The sequence below is a fragment of the Sinohyriopsis cumingii genome, chromosome 8 (genome assembly GCF_028554795.1).
Source record: "Sinohyriopsis cumingii isolate HCF-2022 chromosome 8, ASM2855479v2, whole genome shotgun sequence".
In the NCBI taxonomy this organism is placed as follows: domain Eukaryota; kingdom Metazoa; phylum Mollusca; class Bivalvia; order Unionida; family Unionidae; genus Sinohyriopsis; species Sinohyriopsis cumingii.
Genome location: NC_142968.1, coordinates 30819578 through 30841834, shown reverse-complemented (window position 1 = coordinate 30841834; position 22257 = coordinate 30819578). Strand labels below are relative to the sequence as shown.

Below are 22257 nucleotides of genomic sequence, written 5' to 3'. Positions count from 1 at the left end.
TATATGTGTGTGTGTGTGTGTGTGTGTGTGTAACACCTCCCTTCGTGAAGAAAAAGATTTATATATTCAAGCTGTCATTTAAAATTAGTCAAATAAAAAGCATACATATAATGAAGTCTTATGAATGATACAAAATATACATAAAGCAATATCATACCTCTATACAGGTGAAAGTGCATCTGCAACCAGACTATCTTTTCCCTTAATGTGTCTGATGTCATTATTGTATTCCTGCATCATTATACTGAATTTTAATAATCTCTGATTTTCTTTTTACATGTTGACAATGAAAATACAGGGGTTGATATCAATAAATACAATAATCGCAAAAGGAGCTGGACTAAAATACACTTCAAAGTGTTGTAAATCCAATATCAAGGCCAAAACATTCCTTTTCAATTATAGCGGACAGCTCTGGTGGTCTAGTGGTTAGAGCGTCCTCCTCGGATGCGGAAGGCCTTTAGTTTGAACCCCGGCCGAGTCATACCAATGATTTAAAAAAATGGTACTAACAGCTGCCTCATGTGGAGCTCAGCATTAAGAGGTTAGTGATACGACTGGTCGGTCTGGTGTCAGGATAATCTGACTGGGTGGGACGTGATGCTACATGTCTGAGGCATGATGACCCACTGCTAGACATCACTATAAACTGCCACACTGCAGACATCGTAGCGATATGACTAGAAAATTGTTCAAGCTACGTTAACAAATCTAAATCACACACACACACACACACACACACACACACACACACACCTTCAACTGCATAATAATTTCTCTTGCTTTCTGAATTCATTTTTCAAAAATAGCACACTAGGTGATCTACAACATTTGTTCTTCTTTAATCAATACTCCACTAACCATAACATCACTTAAATCAACAGACATTTTAAATACTTGGCTTAAAATTTGGAGATCAAATAACGTGTGCGCTCTTAAACATGCCCTTGAACTTACCAAAAGCCTACTGCTATTTTTCAGACCATATAAATTCGGTTTTCTTGCTCACCAAAAATTGATCAGGGGTTCAGAAATTATTTAACAATTTGAGCAAATTTAAGATAGTATTCAGCCATACCAAAGAATCCCATCAACAGCTTTTTATTGATTGGCACAGGGAATTTAGAGATAGACTTGACCTTGACTACTGTAAGTTTAACTTGACCATGTCCAACGGTGCCCCACAAATATAACATAAGCACCTCAAAACTCAATTTTACTTACATTAATTGTCAAATTTGCATCACTGAGTCTATCCAAAAATGTCCAGCTGGTTTCCAAACCATCTTTCCCAGTGCCATCGTCTATGTAAGTGTCACAATTATTAAGACCAGATGTAATGATGTTCATTAAACGCTAGAAAGTACAAGGCGAACCGTTCATCCAAAATGACATCACTTCATATTGATAAATCTATCTGGAATTATGAATGTCGAACATTAATTTGCATTGTTCGTCAGCGAAATTTGCCAGAATCCTTTCAAAAGGTCAAACTTGGTGACATATTATGCATTTCCAATTCTGTCAGTACAGTCATCGTCGATCCTTGGCAATAAAATGAATCTGTTTCAATCGCACTGTTAACTTGTATATAGTCGGTGTACATATAGAAAGTGTTATCTGGTTTCAGCACAAGAATACATGGTGAACGCCAGTCAGTATTTCTTGGTTCAATGAAATCATTCTCCAACAAATGCAGAATTTCTTTTCTCAAACATTCCTGTATGAGAGAGTTCAAACTTTATGGATGCTTTTTTAAAGGTGTTGGAACTTCTGGAACTTTTGGCTTACATAGTGAAAGGCGCAATACTTAAATTACTGGATAAAGAATTATGCATAGCTTCTGGAAAATTTGACATACAATTTGACCCCTGATCAGATTGGACAGATTTGGGAATGCCAAAATGTTAGCAACAAAAATTATGAAAGCTTTTACTATGGTTTTAGTCTTAATATTCTTCAAAGGAATTGCCTCTGGGAGTTTTGTAGACGTACACATTATGGTCAACAAGTATTGGTTGCCTGACTTTGCCTTAGGTAAGTAACCGATACTGTCTGCTAAATGGTTCGTTCATTGCAAGAACAGGTTGCAGATGACCCTTATGGATCATCTGAGAGCTTTTCCTACCATTTGACAAATAAGAACATAACTTTTAATTTTCGGCCAATAAAATGGTTCAAGATCTTGTGATAAGCCTTTCTGAACACTAAATGACCATCAAAAGGAGTTTCAAGGACCAGACTAAGAATGTTTTGTCCATACGACTTAGGAAAAACAATTTGATATCTCACAGGCCAGCGTGTACTTCAGGTGGGATCCATTTTCACATAAGGACTCCTCTTTAACAAAGTATCAACTAGGTGCTTGTTTGTGTTCACTTTTGCCAATAGTTCTTTGAAACAAACAAGAAATCTTAGGATCCTTTTCCTATCTGACAATGAGTTATTGTTGTTTGTCACCCTGATTAGAATAAAGAGAATGAGTTGTAAAAAGATGATCACTGTGATTAATACCTCTCGATTGATTCACATCGGGAGCAAAGGTGACATGATCAAAAGTCTGACAAGCAGACATGTCAGTTAAATGAATAATTTCCTGATTGACATCATTCTCAAGAGCTTTATTTGAAATAGTTCTAGTAAGTGCACAAGCTGTGTATAAATCGGGGATTTCTTTTTCAATAGGATCGCATTTCTGATCCAAGCAAGGCTTGTAAGTTACAAGTGGATTAACCACAACCTTATCTCGGGCTAGGTCATTGTCTAGTAGTAAATGAATAGTCTCGACGGAAAACGGCCTCATTATTCCGACTGTCACAGGACCTGAGTCTACGTCTAATTAGAAATTTACACGATGGACAAGACATTGCCAAAGCCACACTTTACAAATTGAATAAGACCACTTACATGAGAAGAAACGTCTCAGGAAAAAGCAATGTACATTATAATAAAATGCTCTAATAAACACCTGTGTCCCTTAAATTTTAATAGGATATAATTGGCAGAATCACTAATAAGTGATATAGAACCTTTCGACAGGAATGGTTCATAATTCTTCGTACTACAATCAGACTAAGGTTTATTTGGCTCGAAATAATGTATTGCTTTCAATTCATGACCGTGGCCTTGACCTCAAAGAAATAAGAGCATTTGGAATAAGTCTGTCCTCAATTTGTTGCTAATTTATTTCAAATATGTAACAATCAGAAATAATGTTCCGTTCCTTTTTGCAATAGGTGCACGTAGGAAGAGGTAAGGCTTTATGATCAGTTTTATCAGATAGATTCCTAAAGGTTGTGACAGACTAAGATTTGGAAGTGTTCATATTAGATTGGAATGTCTTTTTACAAATACACTGCTGAGTGGAAGACTCAGTGCGGAAATAAACTTTGTTAGTACAGGAAAAATCGTCAGCTGCATTTTCTACAGTTTCGACCTTTTTCTTCATCATGGTAAGTCTTAACATCACCGCAAATGTGTTTGATACACGGAGGTAGAATGTGACTGCAAATAAATTATTAACGTCTAAATTAGAATTCTTTTTTTCACTCGATACTAGCAATCAATTTTGACAAAAACTATTTTGGGAAACATTAGCGCTCAAGATATATCCGGGATATTTTGTTTCACTAAAGACTGATGAAAAGTTTAACTATTGTTTTCTTTTTTCCTTGATCCACGTAACTTTCTTCTGGTGAAATTTAATCACTGACAATTAAAAATATGAGGTGACATTGAAAAGAGGACTTAATCATACAACTTATTTTGTAGGATCTAACCATTATATATTTCTCTGAACCTTTTAACCTGGCAATTTCCCTGATAAGACAATTTACTTAGGATAACATTGTTTTACATACTGACATTGCGTTAGAGATTTTGGTGAATCACAGTCTCTTTCATATTTTCCCTTTCCATTCCTTTGAAACAATTTATTCTTATTTCTTTGGAATTTTCATATTTAATAGTCGAAGATAATATTTTCACTTATTATATTAATTCAAAGACACCAAAATTTCTAGTCATCATTCATGTTAATTTTCTACTAAGTAAAATGTTTTTCTTACTTGCTATTTACTAGAAATTCGTTCCGGATATATCAATAACCGACAACATTTTGCCATCCAGATGACAGTTAAATGTATTTAGATATTACATTATCTTTAACCGATTTTCATGCACAAACAGAGAATAAACAATATAAATCATATGCTAGAATTTCAAGAAATTTATGTTAAATGCGAAAAAGAGTCTCCCGACATAGCATTAGAGAACAGTACAAGCAAAGATCCAAGCAAAAACCTTTAAAGTAGTTATTTAAAGGGATAAAAAACGGAATCAATAGAAATTCTCTAACCTCGTTCTCGTTCTTTGTTTTATAGTTGTAATTTATCATATAGACAACGGCTAACTGTAATTGTTGATAGTAGTTCAGCGGTTTCCACAGGTAGATATGGATTGATTTATGCTGGCCTAAATACTGATTTTTCTTCACTTGAAACCCTTGCCTTCATCTTTGCTGTAGCCAGTTATAATCAGAGTTTGTGAGAGAAGAAATTAGAGGGGAAAAGCAGCATCATGATGGGACCTTTGGATTTTAATAGCTGGGAGAGATCCACTCCTTCTATAATCCATGTTACCTTTGAATCACACGCTAGCCCATTATTTACGCGAACCCTTGATGAGCCCTCCCCTTCCAGCTTAGTGAAATTAGTCCATCAGATCAATAATACCGTTTTATCTGCCTACCACAGTGATTATTGATCGCACTATACCCCAAACAATATATTATGCGGATGCTGTTTTCTTTGTGAAAGAATGTATAGGTAGCAGAAAATATTTCACATGTGCTAATACTGTATATTGATAGTGGCTATATTTATATACAAGATATTGTGTGGGAATATTATGACTACAATATATTTCGTACAGACTGTACGAAAGTATAAATAGTAAATAATTATCGCGGCTTATATTACAGCACGAGGAATCAAGCATTCAGATACATTGAGGATTATGTCCTACTTATTCAAATTGATAATCATTTTGTTGGAATTGCATTAATGTGAAGACTATTTATTCAAAGATATTCGGATATTAATAGCTGAACTTGTTACTATGAGCCTATTCAAAGGACAATTGGATAATTATCATAATAGTCAAGCAGAATATTATTTTGGATTTTTCCCTGAATTCACTTCAAGTGTATTTGCATTGTATTGGATTTTACTGTGAATTCACTTAAAGACGTTTAGATTTAAAATAGTGAATTCTGTAGCTTCAGCAAAAAAGGATATTACACTTATCATTCAGAATATGTTTGTAACTTATTCGGATTACAGTGAATCTATTGGAATTGATTGAACTATTTAGGAAAATGAAATTCCTATATACTGTACATTATTTGTTATTTATTTCACTTTATATGTAAGGAACGAAGTTATATTTTGAATCTAACAAAACTTGTTGGTTGTGGCTCTTTAATTGTTACGTAATTTAAGACCGTAGACCGTAACATTTGACAATTAACCTACCCCATTGAACATGCCGAGCGGAACAAATGATTAACTAATATAAGTAGTGATATATGTTCGAAGACGTTTGCATACAATAAATACATTAATTTCTGCCTTTACTGATTTACATTAGAAATGCATTTTCCAAGCTCAAGAAAATTTCTATCTTGACCAAATTTTTGAAATTCAAAAATAATTTTGAACATTTCACTCTATGTGTGAGATAGACTTTTGCAAGGTTTTCGAATAACATTATTCTTTCAAACTCATTTGATTTCAAATTTAATTTTAGGCACTCGTAATGCTTCTAACATAGAGCCATAGGTACCGTTTTTTTCTTTCTAAATGCGACTTTTCACAATTCACTATTAGTTTCATTGGTCTTGCATTAATGTGTATCTTTCTAATACATATTGTGGTTTCTATTCTTGCTTGATTTTATTTTGATATGCGTAGCAATAAGTGCCACATACCCCTCAGAAAGACTGAGGTCATCGGCATCATCTGCGTAATAATGTTATTAATATGCAAATAGTGAGTCATTTAATATTTTACTATCGTTTTCAGCTAATGTGTCCATAGTGTGCAGATCAAAATATAAAATGTTTCCAAATATACAGAAAAACGTGTCTTATGTAGACTAATTACAGATGGCATTCTTATTTAATGGTATTGCTTACTTTGTGTATTATTTTACTTTCTCGACTTCCTGATTTATCAGCAACTGCAAGTTGTGTCTAATTCATTCATAAGCGATTTATTATCATCATAAATTATTATAACGGGACGTGATGCATATTTAATTTAATTATTTGTCTGTTAGTTTAAATATTTTGAAAAATTTTATTACATACTATTGTAATGTAACATTGTTTACTGGACTTGACCTTGTCCAAAATTGAGTTCATTTCTGCTTGACCTGACTGAGTTTTTAAAAAAATATGTATTTCGTTTACGTAAAAAAACTAAAAAAAGGTTCATTACATTCTATGTGCATGAAGTGATTGACCGAATTATTATTCAAGTAAACAACTTGTTTAATATGTTTATATCTGTTTCAGAGTAAGAATGTTAAGTTGAGTCAAGGTCATACCTGGACTTCGTGATTTTTATCATGTGTCAATTGATAACAAACTTATATTTTTTAAAAGAATGAACTCTTGACCCCCATCCGGGAATCTGTTTTGCGATTAAATTAGTTGAATAACTGACGTGTCTATAAAGGATTGTCATTATAGCTTTTAACACATGATTCGCTAAGTTGTATTATGTTGTGACCAGTTTCGGCTCAATTTTATTTTCTTCAAATTATTAAATTCAAGTGATTTTTTATTTCCCTGGAAATACAAAACGTGCTCTGACAAAATTCTTGGATAAAGATATTTACTGGAATTTATACTGAATTCAAAATTGGAATAATATTTTCTGTGATTCAACAATAGACTGTTGACACATCTGCATTTTAAAGGTTATTACAGACGTCATCACCTTCCATCTTGAATTTCATCGGGATTTGACCTGAGATTCACTTAGAACGTTTCATTGATAGGACTTGTGTTTATAATTCTTGGATTATTTTTGGATTTAATTAGCAATACCGTAAGTTCTTTTTGTTTTCTTTTTTTCCCTTTGTATTCTAGGGAAATAAATTATTTGTAAAATTTTCCAAAGCTTGTTGTCTTCACTTTTTCTGCTACTTATTTTAAGAGGATAGAATCGCAACAGAAATTGTGGTGTTCGTCCTTGGGATACAAATTTTGCTAACATATTTCAGAAAACTTTGTTTTTGAAATTTAAATTCTCTTAGTTTCGGATTTTTAAGATCCCAATTATTATTTCACATTTTAGAAATCTTTAGTGAAAGCAACAAGCTTCTTTCACAATGCCATTAAAAGCTAAGACCTTTATTTCAAATCATAACCAGGAACAGTTAGACTTCTTTAAAAAAAGATGAATTGCGTCCACTTGCCAGAAAATATGATCTCTATGAGGCAAACGCTTCTTTAACGAAGCAAGAAATAAAGAATATCTTGGTCCAATATTTGTTGGAAAAGAATGTTTTGGATAAAAGTGCTTTGCTTTTGATCAGTAAGTCTGTATCAAAATCTGACACAAAAGTAAAGGAATTAAAATTAAAATACAAGATGGAATTAGAGTTAAGAAAACTTGGACACCATAAAGATAAAGAGGACAAACAAATGCAATTAGATAAGGAGGAAAGAGAAAGGAGAATGCAACTGGAAAAAGAGGAGAAACGAATGCAATTAGAAAAGAAAGAAAAAAGAGGAAAACGCTGTTTGAGAAAGAAGAGAGAGAGAAACAAATGCAACTGGAAAAAGAGGAGAAACGAATGCAGTTACAGAAAGAAGAACAGCAACTGCTGCTTGAGAAAGAGGAGAGAGAGAAACAAATGCAGTTTCAGAAAAAAGAGAAGCAAATGCAAATGGATCTAGATTTGCAGAAAGAAAGAGAGAAGGAAAAAAGGGAATATTAATTTAGATTAAGAGGATTAGAGCTGACAAGTGAAAAACGCATTCCCACTTTACATACAAATTCAAGTTTTGATGTTACTAACAATATAAGGTTTGTGCCCCCTTTTAGAGAAAAAGAAGTAGGTAAATAATTTCCTCATTTTGAAAAACATTGCTAAAAATTCGAAATGGCATAGGGAGTACTGTACTATATTATTACAGAGTGTACATTCTGGCAAACCTGAGACATCTATTCATCCCTATCAGTAAAGCAGAGTGCTGACTATGACCTGGATATGGAATGCATCTTAAAGGGTGATGAGTTAATCCCTGAGGCTTATCGGCCAAAATTCAGGAACTATAAAAGAGAAGCTGGACAAACTCATATCGAATTTGCAAGAGACTAATACTAGGCATTTACTACTAGGCAATGACCTAGCTGGAGATAAGGTTGTGGTTAATCCATTTGTAACTGACAAACTTTGTTTGGATCAGAAATTCTATCCCACTGAAAAAAGAATTCCCTGATTTATACCCAGCGTGTGCTGTTATGAGAGCTATGGCAAATAAAGCTCTTGAGAATGATGTTGATCAGGAAAGTATTTATTTAGCTGACAAATGTATTGGTCAGGCTTTTGATGAGGTCACTTTCACTCCTTGTTTGGATCAATCAAAGGGTATTGCTACAGTGATCCTGTTTTAACTACTCATTCTCTTTATTCTAATCAGGGTGACAAACGAAAATCACTTGTCGTCGAACAGGAAAAAGATCCTACGATCTCCTATTTGTTTCAAAGGGCCACTGGTGAAACTGATGCCACAGAAGTACATCTTTGTTATTTCATTTCAAATGCGATTCTTTGGTCTACAAAGTGTCAGGAGGCTTTTGATAAGTTAAAAGCAATACTTAAGAGTGCACCAGTTCTTATAGCTCCAAATTTATGTCAATCATTTAAACTGTCTGTTGATGCAAGTGATGTTGGGGTTGGAGTAATATTGATTCAAGAAGATAAAAATGTTGTTGATCATCTCGTGTGCTCCTTTTGTAAGAAATTAAATAAGCAGCAAATAAAGTATTCCACAATCGAGGTGGAATGTCTGTCTTTGATATTGGTATTACAACACTTTGAAGTTCACATTAGTTCATCTCCTTCTCCGATTAATGTGATTAGTGATCAGAACTCCCTTACTTTCATCGGCAAGATGAAAAACAAAAACCAGAGATTACTAGGTAGAGTTTGTTATTACAGGAATATAATATTGACATCAGGCACATCAAGGGAAAAGATCATTTAATGGCAGATGCACTTTCCCTTTATAGAAATGTATTATTTCATGTATACTTTGTATCATTCATAATATTTTTTCTCATGTTATTTTTTTGTATAAACCACATGTAAAATTGACCTATGGTTGATTATATCAATCTTTCTTGTTCTTTATAGCTTCATTAGATTATATGTGTATGAGCTGATTGACCGAGTTGCTATTCAAGTAAACAACTTGTTTTAATATTCTTTTTATCTGTCTCAGAGTAAAAAATCTTTAAGCTGGGTCAAAGACTGCGTCATTTTTATCATGTGTCAATTGATAACAAACTTTTTCCAAAAGAATGAACTCTTGACCCCTATCAGTGAATCTGTTTTGCGTTTTAGTTAGTTGTACAATTGATGTTTCCATAAAAAATTTTCAGTTGGGCTTTTAACACTTGATTCATTAAGTTGTATTATGTCGTGACCAGTTGAGGATGAATTTTATTTTCTTCAAATTATTGAATTCATGTGATTAATTTCCCCTGGAAATATGAAAGGTGACCTGACAAAATTCTTGGATAAAGACATTTACTGTAATTTATACTGAATTCAAAACTGGAATAATGTTTTCTGTGATTCAACAAGAAACTGTTGACTCATATGCACTTTGAAGATTATTACAGACGTCAACTCCATCTATCTTGAACTTCATCGGGATTTGAACTGAGATTCACTTAGAACTTTTCATTGATAGGACACTTGTGTTTATAATTCTTGGATTATTTTTGGATTTAATTCGCAATACCGTAAGTTCTTTTTGTTTCCTTTTTTTTACACTTTTTATTCTAGGGAAAGAAATTATTAATTAAATTTTACAAAACTTGTTGTCTTCATTCTTTTCTGTTACTTATTTTAAGAGCATAGACTCGTAACACTATACAGTCTTGCTAATATCACATGCATACCTTTCTAAATTTATTGCAACATTTTCCATGAAGTTATGTATATAAAATCAAAAGTAAAATAACTACTAAAATATTCTCTTTGTCGAGGATCAATTAGTCAATAAATACATTTTTCGTTACTTGAATCCACGAGAAAGGATGTTATGTTCATATCATAATTCAACAGATATATCTTTTCCTCATTCATGCGAGAGGAAAATCTTTTGCTTTGCTAACCTTAGTTTTTCAGTCCGGTTGTCTCTACCTGGTTTTTTCAGTCATGTTGTCCGCATGATAGCCACAGCACTTGTAGAAACTACTTTTTCAAACTTTATGTTATTATAATATACTACTTTTTCAAAAGTTAAAATTTCCATTAAAAACAAAATTGATTATTTGATGTTATTTTTATATGCAGCGATTGATTAAATATTATAATATGGCAATACTATTAATTGATTTTGTTTCTGTCTCACGCTTAGAACTTACAAGACTGACAATACGTAACAATTATAACTGTTATTATAGTATTTTTCTTTTGTAACAGCTGCAGATCAATAGTATGATTATACTGATGTAATTATTTAGATATTCATGAAATGTTTTAAGACCAAATGACCTGTAGAAAAAGGTTCGGAAATAATTGTACCTATGAATACTATATGCGCTGAATGCGCTAAGCTTTATTTTTTATTTTTTTTAAAATTAAGGTTATTTTAATTTCAACAGAAGATATAGGGATAGAAAAATTGTTTATGTTGGAGTTTGTATATAGACAAAGAAATCGCAGTTAAAGGTTTAGAATATTTTACCCCCACCCCACTACAATCAGCACCCGTACGCCCTCCCTCCCCTTACATAATAATGCCACCCCTCGACTGGGATTTCCTTGTCTTAGTGGATGTCCCAACATATATTCTAGTAATGTTAGACATTTTCTGACGTAGTCATATTTTGTAATATTGTAATACTTTTATAGATTCAGGTCTGATTATGATCCGGCTGTGCTCAAGATTCCAGTTGTAAGGGCACATCTTATAAAAAGGTAAGATGTTTTGTTCATTTAACTTTTCACTGAGCTGTACAATTTAGTAGCGACACGAAAAGAATTTTCCAAGATAAAGAAAATGTTAACATCTATAAATTGTTGTGTAAAAAATTATTGAAGCGTAAAGGAAAGTCAACTCGGAAAGATCTGTCAATATATAAATTGACGGAGGAGGAACCAAAGAAAATCATTAATACAACACCAAGTGAGCCAAAATTATTTAGGCTAGCAAATAAATGCATCATGCCAAGATAATAAAAAAACCTTGAATTTTGCAACAACATTAAAAACAAAGACTTTTATACCAAGCATTTACGATCATGTAGCTTTAGAGGGAAGTAGGGTGCTCATCTCAAATGAAAGCATAACAAGAACTAGAAAGGCAAGATTGCTCGTGGAATTTAACGCATGGAGTCAATCCAAGAATACCAAAAGTATGTGTTGAAATTGTTGTCAAAAAACAGAAACATACACATTCACTGATAGTAACATAAAAGTGTATGTACCCTATCTATTTTTTCCTAAACAAAATATTGCTATTCAAAGGACTAGTTCTATAGCACTATCTCAATTTAAGAGAATCCGACATTTATTGTTAGCGATGTTACATCAGTCGCAATGTGTAGTGATATACGAACAAACATTATCCGCCACGGACAAGGGGGAATTTAGCATGAGGCTTCTATTCTAAAAAATGTATATGGACAGGAGTGAAATTAACATTATGTCAGTCAAGTGTCATTTTCGAAAACATTTTAAGGATAAGTATTACTAAATATGGACAAGATACTATAGCATGACCTTTCCATTTAAAAAAATGTACAGTTAAGGGGAAATGTGATGTTAAAACTACATCTGCTAACCAATTAGCCATTTGTCTGACTAACGACCTGTCACCTACTGACAAACAGCTACACCTATTTACCAACACCCCGAATGAACGGACCAACACTTGGTTCATTTACTGAGCAATACCCACACTTACTACCCAATATGGTGTGTTTGAAATGGCTGTGATTCTTATTCATAATTATATACCACAAACATATGTATTCTTTTGCGTAATGACCAGATATTCGAATACACACATTTATTAATGAAGGTGTTTATTTTTCATGCTTGACAATCATTTGAGTAGTATTTTCTTTCTAAGAGATTGCATTGATCTTGAGTAGTCCCGTTGGGTTTCGAACATGAAATTATGAGCATGAAGTCAGCAATAACTGTCTTAAAACGTTTCATGTAAATGACCTCTTGCTGGTATCGCTGCTGTAGTCTTAGTGTTTGTGATATGCTGCAGCTACTGGCGTCTCAGGAGTGGACGTCAATCTAACTACGAAAGTTTAAGAAGGCATGTCTTGTGAAGGTTTCCTGGTTTTAGGGTTCGCCAAAGAAGTTTCAAGTAACCCTCAAAGGTTCCTTAACTACGTCCAAATATGATGTAACAAACTGACAGTTCATTTTCATTCCCTTTTTTCTGTTGGATTTTCAAATTTATCATCTCCTCTTCTTACCTTCTGTTTACCTCTTGCTGTTGTTTTCTAAAAACAAATGTCTGATTTTCTTATTTTTCTGTGATATAAAGAGTCTGCAACTCTTCCCTCTTTCCCTCTTGTTAATTTTTAAATCAACTTAGGCTGTCATTTCTAAGGAAGGAAATAAACGTACCGCTGGGAAACAATCTTGCTTAGATAAGACATTGCAAAACGCCATACCCAAAGTCAAGTCTTTTTCCTCTGAAATAATACTCGCTACAGCAACTATAATAACAATATCATTCACATCATAAGAAGCATATATTGCAGGCGTACAGCAGCAACACGTCTTCAATTCAGCCATGTTTTAAAGTCTTCACATTGTTCCGAACATGTTAGTTGTAGGTAACTCTCATAAATATTTAGAGCCAAAGAGATATCGCTTGACTTTTGTATTCTGATTGAACATAAAAATACACCGTCTCTGAGTTATGTCAGACGCGTTCTGATTGGTGTAATCTGTCCATTAGTTTCGACCCATTCGTGGACTATATACAGAGGCACATTTGCACATTTTGTCATCTGTTCTAAACATAAACCTCCAAGAAAAATGGAAGCATTCAGGCTTCTATAACTATTCTATATAGAACCCAAGGTATAGGTGAAGACGATGTGGGCCGTGACCAAGATAACGGGAGTCTGGAAACGAAGAGTATATATGGGGAGACAACGGTGCCTGAAGCGAGAATTTGTGTATAGGGTACCAGTAAGAATCTTGTAACAGACAAAAGTGAAAAGATGTGCATATTAACTATACTTAGTTCACTCACAACGGCCATTTTCAGAGCCACCCATGGTGTCAGACAACAGAGATACTGCTCAATTTTTACCAGAAATCTGTTAATTTATTATTTGTCTTTCGCTCGCAACAAAAACTTAAATCCCAGTCAGCTATTTTCTGTGATTTGTGATATTATGATAGTACATTTGTGTGTATTGTTATGTACATTTGATTTAATTATATCTGATTTAATATATATTTATTTCAATTTAATTGTTTATCAGTTTTAAAAGAAAATTATTTTTCATTACATGATATTGTAATGTAAATTTTTTCACAAGAGATGATACTTTTTTCAGGAAATAATTTGACCTTGACTGTTCCTTCTATAAACATCAGGTGTAGATCTAAATCCTGACATTGTTTCAAACTTTTCAGCAACCACGTAAACAAGTTCTATTTTTATTTAAAATCATTGGTTGTTGTCGAGGTCACGATGGCACTATGTGTTTAAGATGTAAACAATTTTTTTTTTAATTTTTTAGACATAAATGATTGGATTTCGTCAGGGCCAGACTGGGTGGACGTGATCTTTAACAAGTATTTAATTTCTATAAGCTTCTTGAACATGATCACGTGTCCCCTTGTTTACGTTTTAGAAGACGATATAACCTCTGTTTTGGAGAGTTATTCTCAGTTGTAGCTGGGCTTTTTCTTACACTAGAAGTTATATGTTGTGCTGTTTGGAGTTATTTCAAATTATTTGGATTGGAGTTATTTCAAATTACTTGGATTTAAAAAGTATTAATTCTTTTTTCCTGGAAAATACATTTGCTCATTTGAGACTCTTAATCAAAGAGAGCTCTTATAAGAAATTTATTTTTATTTCCAAAACCGGAGTAATAATTCTTGTTTCTACAAGGAACTATAGACTTCAAAAATTCAGGTTACAGCATAGGTCATCGTCTTCCATCTTGGATTCTTCGTCGGGATTCGAACTTGAAATCAGTAGAACACTTTGTTATTAGTACTTCAAAATTGTATTCGTGGATTATTCTTGGATTATGTTTGGTTTGATTCTTAAAACTGTAAGTTCATATCTTTTTCATTTTCACAGAATCTTCCAGGGAAATAAATTATTACTGTTATTTCAAAGGTTGTTGTTTTCACTTTTTCTTGTGTTACTGTTTCTTCGAGCCTAAACACGTGACATAAGCGTATAGTGAGTATAACCTTCCTTTTCCTCTTTTTACACTTGTGCTCCCAAGTTTGATAGTATATACGTGTGCTTGCTGGTATAGGTATGTGCCTATTCCTACAATTTTTCTAACTTCCACTTTCCACACTTATGTGTGATATTGTATAAATGTGTTCGTGGTAATAGCGTGCTCATATTCCTACCATTTTCGTTAGTTGTTTGGGGTGGGTGTTGGACAGTCAGACGGCGTGTTGGTTAGGGTAGGTGCATGAGAACATTTCTACTTTTTCTGGGTGATAGTATGTTGGTGTAAGCAGTAACACTCCTACCCTTTTCATCTTTTTGACGATTGGTAGGTGTGTGTACTGGTTGATCAATAATTAAGTCTCGGTTAGTCAAAACGGGTTGTCGGTTAATAAGTGTAGTTTTAGGTCAGAGAATGAGAGTGTGAGGTCAGTCAAACGGCGTGTTGGTTAGTAAGTGTAAGTGCTGGTAAGTAGATGACAAAAGTGGTAGTCTGTCAAACGGCGCTTTAAGGTAGATTGTGTAGCTTTAACATTATATTTAAAAGTAAAAATTGATGGTTTTTTTTCACTTGTCAGTATAGAGTCATTTAAATACTAAATTCTCATTTTGTGTCTAGGGTACTTTTGTCCATTGATCGCCAGTTCTTACTCATTGTATCTGCTGATTTATATTTCCCAAACAGAGGTTATATCCAAGAGAACAGATCATCAATGAAAATGTACCTCTACCTTTTCTGATCAAAAATGCACTAATCATTTAAATGTGCAGCTGAGATTGCTTAGACAAATAAAACACAATTGGCTGCTCACATAAGATCTAAATATGTTTGTTGTTATCTTAAAAACACCCACACCACAAATATTAAAATGATCTCTCCAGCTGATACACGTAAGTTCATTTTAATGTCCAATAGGTTTATCGCAACTCTTTTGGTTAAACTGTTTAATGTCATAAAATTTTCTCAAATCGGAACGAGTCAGATAATTTGGTTATATTTTAACAACAATTCAAGTAGCTTTGTACCCATTTCTTGATCTGAAATGTAAAATGAAGGATAAAAACCAATGAGTGAGCCTTCATTACCAATTGGAACAAGAGGTATCAATTGTATAAACTTTTACAGTTCTTTGTGTTGTAGACTTTCGGCCTTAAAAGTTTAAAATTTTTAGAATAGAATATTTTATTTTAGTTGCTAACCTTCAATTTAGACCGTAATCAACGTTTGGGACTCACACCTGAGCTCAGAAATAAGATAGAATGAAGATAAATGCATGCTTGATACAAGATTGGTAATCTTCAAAAGTCACACTACTAAATACTGAATAACTGGATATAGTGTATAATGTCATATGAAGTAAAAACCAAAATAACGGGATATGCAGCGACAAGGGTTCATTAGAATCAACTACCTTAAATAAATTAATCACATGGATGATGGTCAAATTGGGATTTGATAATATGCGTATATCTGGGTACGATACATATATCGGAAGCAACACTCGTCAAACGAACGTTTAATGCTTGCGACGGCAATATTTGCAGACTTTTCACTTGTAATTGTCAAAGCTTCAGGTAAACGGAAAGCATCAAAAAGTAATCTTTATTAAATGAATTGCTCTGGTCATAACACACACACACACACACACACACACACACACACACACATTATCTTAGCTCATTATGAAACTACGCCAAATCAGTCAATGACAAATCTAACCTAATGTATCCACTTGTTATATGTCTTTATGATGAAACAGGAACATTTGGAATGTTTATGATATATTTAGAAAACAAGGAATATCGTCAAAAGAGACTAAGCAACATATAACTAAGATATAATCTGTATTAGTTATTTATATCGTTCAGTCTCTTTCAAATATTATTTTAGAGGATATGAATCGGTGACCGTTCTCCCATATTAATCCAAAATATTTCTCCATAGCTGAATCACTTGAAATTTGAAGCAAAGATATACCTCCAATTATGTGCGCAAAATAAACTATGCTTGTCTCCTGAATGTTATATTTGTACTTGCAGAAAAGTGACTATGACGATTGATATGGATTAGTTATGGGGTAAATTGAATATGTAGCAGCAATTGATATTAACTATGGCTGGATACCATTGGTTACGAAACAATGTTCTGATAAATTACAATATGAACATTATCAAATGTATAATATCCGGTTAATATATTAATTGATAAAATGCACATAATGAATATGATTAACGATAATGAACAACAATCAAAACTGGCTGAAGTGGATTCATCATAAACAGTACATATATTGAAACACAGACTCCCTGATTTCAAATCTCAAAGAAAGCGACTTAATGCTACACTGTAAAAGTTAAACTAAAAACTTTAAAAACCGGTAATTTGCAGGTTCATAAAGATAGAAAATCTCTGATTGGTAGGCGTGTTGTGATAAATACCATTTCAAATTTAAGAATTAGCAATAAAACTGCTGTAACTAATAGCAAAGGTCAAGCAAGTGAATTAGTTTGATAATTTAGGTTTAGATCGCGGTTATTCATCCGGGTCACACCATATACGTTTGCAGATATTCGTAATAAAAGCGAAATGTTATGCGAAACAAACGGATTATAAACATAAAAATGTAGGAAAATAATATGCGACTATAAACGAAGACGGAGTCTTGGGGATAGAGGCTCTTGACCTAAATTAGTAACAGACAAAACTGTCGTTATCACACTACAATGCTAGACACCATTTTAAGATCGAGACAAATAAAGTCTAATAATAATTAAACATGGTGAGATGCAAATATTATTAAAGATGAAAGACCCAACCAGTTTAAGCACAGTGGTTGCCAAGCACCAGACTGATTGCTATTTAGTCTTACGCAGAATATGTGTATTGTGTGTTTAGGTAGTTAGCTGGTTACTATATGGAAATGTATTCAATCAGTGAAACTGCTTATTTGGCGTGCAGATCTCAAAGATAAATAATATGTTTGTTATTCTTCCGGGTGTGCTAAAATTATTATTTTGAAGACTCTGTATGATTAGCACTACAGCGGACCATGTATGAATACTTGTATAATAAGTAATTAAATAGTAATTTAAAAAGCGTATCTTTTATATTGGCTTTTTATTGGGATGGTGCGCGAGCATATTTTCTTCTTAACTTCAACTATCTGTTTTTCAATTTTTGCTAAGACAGTACGTGGCTGAGACAGATAAAGCATCATACTATCAATCACCATATTACCAGTTACACAATAATCGAGGAGACGTCAGTGCTTGAGTTCGTTGTATATTAAATAAATAATCGTAAATATGAGGATGTAAGGTTGATGTCAGTTACAAGTACGTGACATGCATACAACATCTGAGACGTATTTCCCTTTCAATAACCTCTGAACCTTTTCATATGTTTTATGGCTTGCTAACGGCTTATCTTTGGTTGTAATCGAACCGTTCTAATTCAAATGGACTGGAGAAAATTCACTGGTATAGTATTTTGAATTAATGTATAGAGAAATTTATTCGTGACATTGTCATATAAGATTGGAGTTTACGCACCGTTATACAATATTAAATGGCTGTTTCGTTTGAATGCTTCATAGAGGTTTACCAAATAGGAGCAATATATGTTATGTGTTTTAGAACACAAAGCCGGAACACATTGATAAATTAATTAACTTCGGAATTATCCTAGAAAAGCGACGTTGTACACTTGATAAATATTTTGAAGAAAAAAGACCTCATAAGTCATTATTTGAAATTGTACAAGAAAATATAAAGGCGCTGACTTTGCATACACATGAATGCAGCAATGGAGATTACTCTGCCATTTAAATATCAAGTGGATTCAATAGCTTGAGTAGTGAAGATTTTGCGGACTACTTATATACCAATACCTGAGTATGTTCAGCCATGATCAGAGGTAAAGATAAAAATGATGATAGTATGTGTTAAATGGGCGATTTTATCTCCATTACATCACTCCAATAACCACAAAGACCAGCAGCGTAAATATCAGCAATATGTGGGCGACCTCAATCTTTGTGATATAGAATTTCCAGTGCAGGCAACTAAGGCAATATTCAAACACAATTGAACCACTTAACTTGCCCACTTACGCATAACGCATATGTATAAAGCAAGCGAAATCAAATGTTATTGCTGAGCGATATGATTTGTTTAGAGTAGCTATCTCATCCCGTATGGACACTGAACCTTTCCCGGTTGCAATCCCGATTGAGACATTGCATGCGTGTATTCAGCACACAAATACTGCTCGCTGCGGTGAAAAAAAAAAAAACACATCGTACGATTATGCCTGTGCCTTATATCACAAACGCGGGCTTCGACTATCTGACTTTCCCGTGCATGACCAGAACCTAACAAATACAGCAAATTTAACACAAGCTGCTCACAAAATTCTTTGCAGGTTTTGTTACACTGTTGTCAAATGTGAAGGTCAAACTGACTTACCAATGTTGTATCGTGGTAAGAACTCAGCTGAGTTGTTTCGTTACGACAGAAACTCTTTTCGCCCAGCAACATGCTTGTAGCCAGTGATGATATTAATGAGTGAGTGAAGTATTCATTGCTGAATCTGATTTCATCGCTAGACAAGTTTGTTAGCAGCAAACGTAAAAACCTCTAATCGATATTGTACCACTAGCACTAACTTGTGAACTATAAATGGCTCGCATCCCTACCAATATACGAGCAATTGGAACTAATTTACTGAAATTCAGTTAATACCAATAAAAGCATTTTATTTGTCATTTTCGCGTGAAGATATTTCAGAAAAAGTTTATTAAGGTGCAAAACAATTCCTGCTCCTCATTTGATTGCAAAAACATGAACAATAACCCTGGTATGTATTTGCAAAACAACGAATTCTAACCAGCACATGTGTTTAAGGGATTTCGTGACATTGCTATAGGAGTGTATAAGATCGATCCAGCTCAATATTTTACCTCACCGGGAATACCTTGGGATACACTTCTATCAAAAACCAAACTCGAGTTTGAATTTCTGTTTGATACTAATTTGCATCTGTCCATTGAGTGCTCACTTCAGTGAGGAATATCAATGGTAAGTCATCACAATAAACGAACAAACACCGCAGATATGAACGAGTATAACCCTTCATGCCAAAGAGTTACATCATGTGTATGTTTCCAGTAATAGTGATGGGTAATGATGAGACAATTACGTGTTGATTGACTTCAGTGGACTAATATCACAGTTTTTCTTCTCAAGCACTTACACTAGTACAGCATAAATAGTAGCTATACGTACTTCTTTGAGGATGATTTAGAATACCCTGAAGAAACTTACCACGCTCATAATAATTATCCACTAGCACCAGAGGCGTTGACAGTGCCTCATAAGTGGTTGTCTGACTATCTGTGAACAATTTACTAAACTCAGCAAGCTTGTTCCTAATCTCAGGACCAGAAACAATTACGTATTACACGTACAAAATCTGCAGTTATATGTGATGGGAATCAGTGTAATTAATTTTCATCGTGTGCTTGGATATCGCCAACTAGCACCGATACATGCAAATCAATACGGATCTGAGGACAAAGGCCAACAACTGTTTAAAAAAACAATTCTTGAAATTCTTGAATAAGTCCATATTTAGCAAAATAATGGACAATTCACGAAAAGGAATCGGAATCGAAACTGTTCTTGATAATATACAAGATATGCTTCAAAGGCTTATTGCTTTCCAGCCAATTGAATTACGAAATATATTTTATTATGAATGTATTGCCGTTCATAGTTAAAAACGCACAACTCAAGTTGACAGATCATATCTACCTAAGTCTGTCAATGATGATATCGTTTTAATAAAGATTACTTTAAAATTCTTCATACTGACACAGATTCGCGATTGATGCATACAACCACCGATGATGTTTATTCAGCTGTCGCATCAAGAATACTCGCGAAAGAATTTAACAACAGGGATTATCTGAAAGAACGCATGTGGTTTTGTAACTCTAATAAAACATTCGAACACTAGTGCTTATGTTTACCAATCTAACAATACGTCTGACTTCGACATAAAATGTACTTGACTCCAGTTGAAAAAATAAACATTAAAAAGGAGATACTAGTTCCACGGGTTATTGTCCAAAATGATCTTATGTGGAATATCTCCGAGAGCAATCTGAATGTCAACATTCAGTAAATACGATTTGGTCAAAGAATTGTCATATGGGTGTATACCGATGCACTTAAGAGAGCTGGTCACCACTTGATACCATGTGATGGATATTTCCCGACGGAATTATCACTTACGCATTTGGATATCATGGAATTGATAAACTAGCCCTTGGTGGTAATTTCGTATTCGCTGGAATGACCCTTGTTACGACTCTATGGTCTTAAACATATTAACAGATAAAGACGAAATCAACTAATTCAACAAATAATTTATCCCTAGAATATTAAGTGAAAATTAAAAAGGAACTTACTGTATAATGAATTAAATTCCAAATGACTCAAAATGTTCTATCACAAGTCCAAAAGGAGAGTATTCCAAATGAAATCCACTACTGAATGTACTGATGTGTCAGTGGCCTTGAATGTCCCGATGTGTCAAAAGACGTATCGCAAAGATATAATCCAGACTGGCCTTGAAGGAATTCACAATATTTATAAAATAGTGATTTAGTAATAAAATCAATGAGTACTGTAATTTCAATGAATAATTTAAATAAACAAGCCTCTCTAATTATACCGGAACACAACTGAAGTTAAAGATAGTAATGAGTAATTCTTATTTAAATAAAATTATATAGTTCCTCACCTGAACTGTGTCTCAATAGCCATTTTTGAAAATACTCCTAACATCAATGGAAATGTATTTCATGCTGTAAACAATGGAAAACTGCTCAACACCTTAAACAGGGCCAGGTCTGTTTACCTAAACTTTAGGGAATCAACCTGACAAACATCAGGTATGCAATTAATTTCCAGGGTGAAAAACAATTTCATGAACTCAAATCCAAGTGAACATGTTTACAAATATTATCTTAAGGTCAAGTCCACACTTATGAACACAATGTAGCTACGTAATACATTTAAGGACTTATCAGAGACTATATTTTCATCTTTTCTCGTTTTATTGCAACCGGAGCAAATATTAGACAAGAAAGAACATAATTCACTTAGACTTAACAGTAATAAAATGACCCAATATTTGTTTTAAAAAATTATAAAATATCAGCATGCTAAACATGTCCAAACAACCCAAAACAGGTTTTCCATTTTACTACATATATGCATCGTATTAAAAGTTAGTAAAGCATGCAAATTACAATATTCATTTGCTAATAAAATATATTTGTTTATTTCTGCATTATTTTACCTTCAATACTATATTTCCAACGTTGAAAATTTATATATCTGCGATCGCTGTATACAAAGTTGCTGTGTATTTTTTCACTTTATTAACTACATAGCTAATGTATAGAATTAAACATTATGACAAATTGAAATAGATTTCCTTCTGTGAAAGTATAGTCTCAAATTATTTACCCCGGGGA

The 22257-nt window shown here is 33.5% G+C and overlaps 1 protein-coding gene across 1 annotated transcript in view; it reads left to right on the top strand.

Annotated features, from left to right (window-relative positions):
• LOC149793226 (uncharacterized) overlaps positions 1 to 22257 on the top strand; it is a 57924-nt gene that overhangs the window by 9024 nt on the left and 26643 nt on the right. Inside the window, exon 2 of the mRNA XM_089967194.1 lies at positions 11164 to 11229. Coding sequence (XP_089823320.1) covers positions 11164 to 11229 — 66 coding nt within the window. The remainder of the gene's footprint in view (positions 1 to 11163; positions 11230 to 22257) is intronic.